The sequence below is a fragment of the Chaetura pelagica genome, unplaced genomic scaffold (genome assembly GCF_000747805.2).
Source record: "Chaetura pelagica isolate M959 unplaced genomic scaffold, ChaPel_1.0 scaffold676, whole genome shotgun sequence".
NCBI lineage: Eukaryota > Metazoa > Chordata > Aves > Apodiformes > Apodidae > Chaetura > Chaetura pelagica.
In genome coordinates, this window is record NW_009953724.1 from 1,005,939 (window position 1) to 1,006,884 (window position 946).

Sequence of the window (946 nt, forward strand, 5' to 3'; positions counted from 1 at the left end):
GATGTAGCCGGCGCCGCCGGTCACCAGGATCTTCTCTGCCATGTTCCCTAGGGCAGGAGAGACCCTGGAGACCCCGCAGACCCTCGGAGCAGAGGGAAGGGGCAGGAGCTGGGCACTGTCACGTCAGCACTGCCTCCAGGATCCGGAATGGGATGGGTAGGGCAGGCTGGAGCACAACCCCCCCCCCGTGTGGTTCACACCTCCCGCACAGGGAGGGTTTATCTGCCACTTGTCACACTCTGGGGAAAGAACCTTCCTTCTTCCTGCTAAACCCAGCCAAGATCCTGGTGTCACCCATATCCCCCAGCACAAAACCCTCGGGCTAATTCAGTGTAGGAGTCACCTAAGGGTCTACATTTGGGTGGTCTCCTCAAAGGGCACCAGCTCTGCCCTCTTCCCAATTCCCTGCTTTTTCTCTCCAGCCCCCAAATCCCCTCTGCAACAGCCCCAGCACCCCCTCCTGCCTCCCCTCCCCTGCCCAGCGCTGGCTCATTCCACCCCCGCTTCCCAGGGAGGTGGGCACTGGGTCACTGCAGACTGCACGGACATTTGTTAACACCCAGTGGAAACCTTGGAAAATACCCCGCGGGAAAATCCCGTCCCCGGGAACTGAGCAGCAGCTCCTGCTGAGCGGGAAGGAGGGAGAATCCACTTGATCACTGAAGCCCATGGAAGCAGCGCAGGGAAAGGGGCTGTGCCGAGTGACTTGAACCGCCCTCAGAGCTGCACCTGAGGCTGAGAACCGAACCGGAACCTCTGACCCGCCCTGAGAACCGAACCGGAACCTCTGACCTGCCCTGAGAACCGAACCGGAACCTCTGACCCGCCCTGAGAACCGAACTGGAACCTCTGACCTGCCCTGAGAACCGAACTGGACCCGTAACCCGCCCTCAGAACCGAACCGGAACCTCTGACCTGCCCTGAGAACCGAACCGGAACCTCTGAC

At 61.0% G+C, this 946-nt stretch overlaps 1 protein-coding gene across 1 annotated transcript in view; it reads right to left on the reverse strand.

Annotated features, from left to right (window-relative positions):
- GALE (UDP-galactose-4-epimerase) overlaps window positions 1–42 on the reverse strand; it is a 5,519-nt gene extending 5,477 nt beyond the window's left edge. Inside the window, exon 1 of the mRNA XM_010000586.1 lies at window positions 1–42. This exon is cut by the window's left edge and continues 13 nt beyond it. Within this exon, the coding sequence (XP_009998888.1) occupies window positions 1–42 (42 nt within the window).
- Window positions 43–946: the final 904 nt, after the last annotated feature.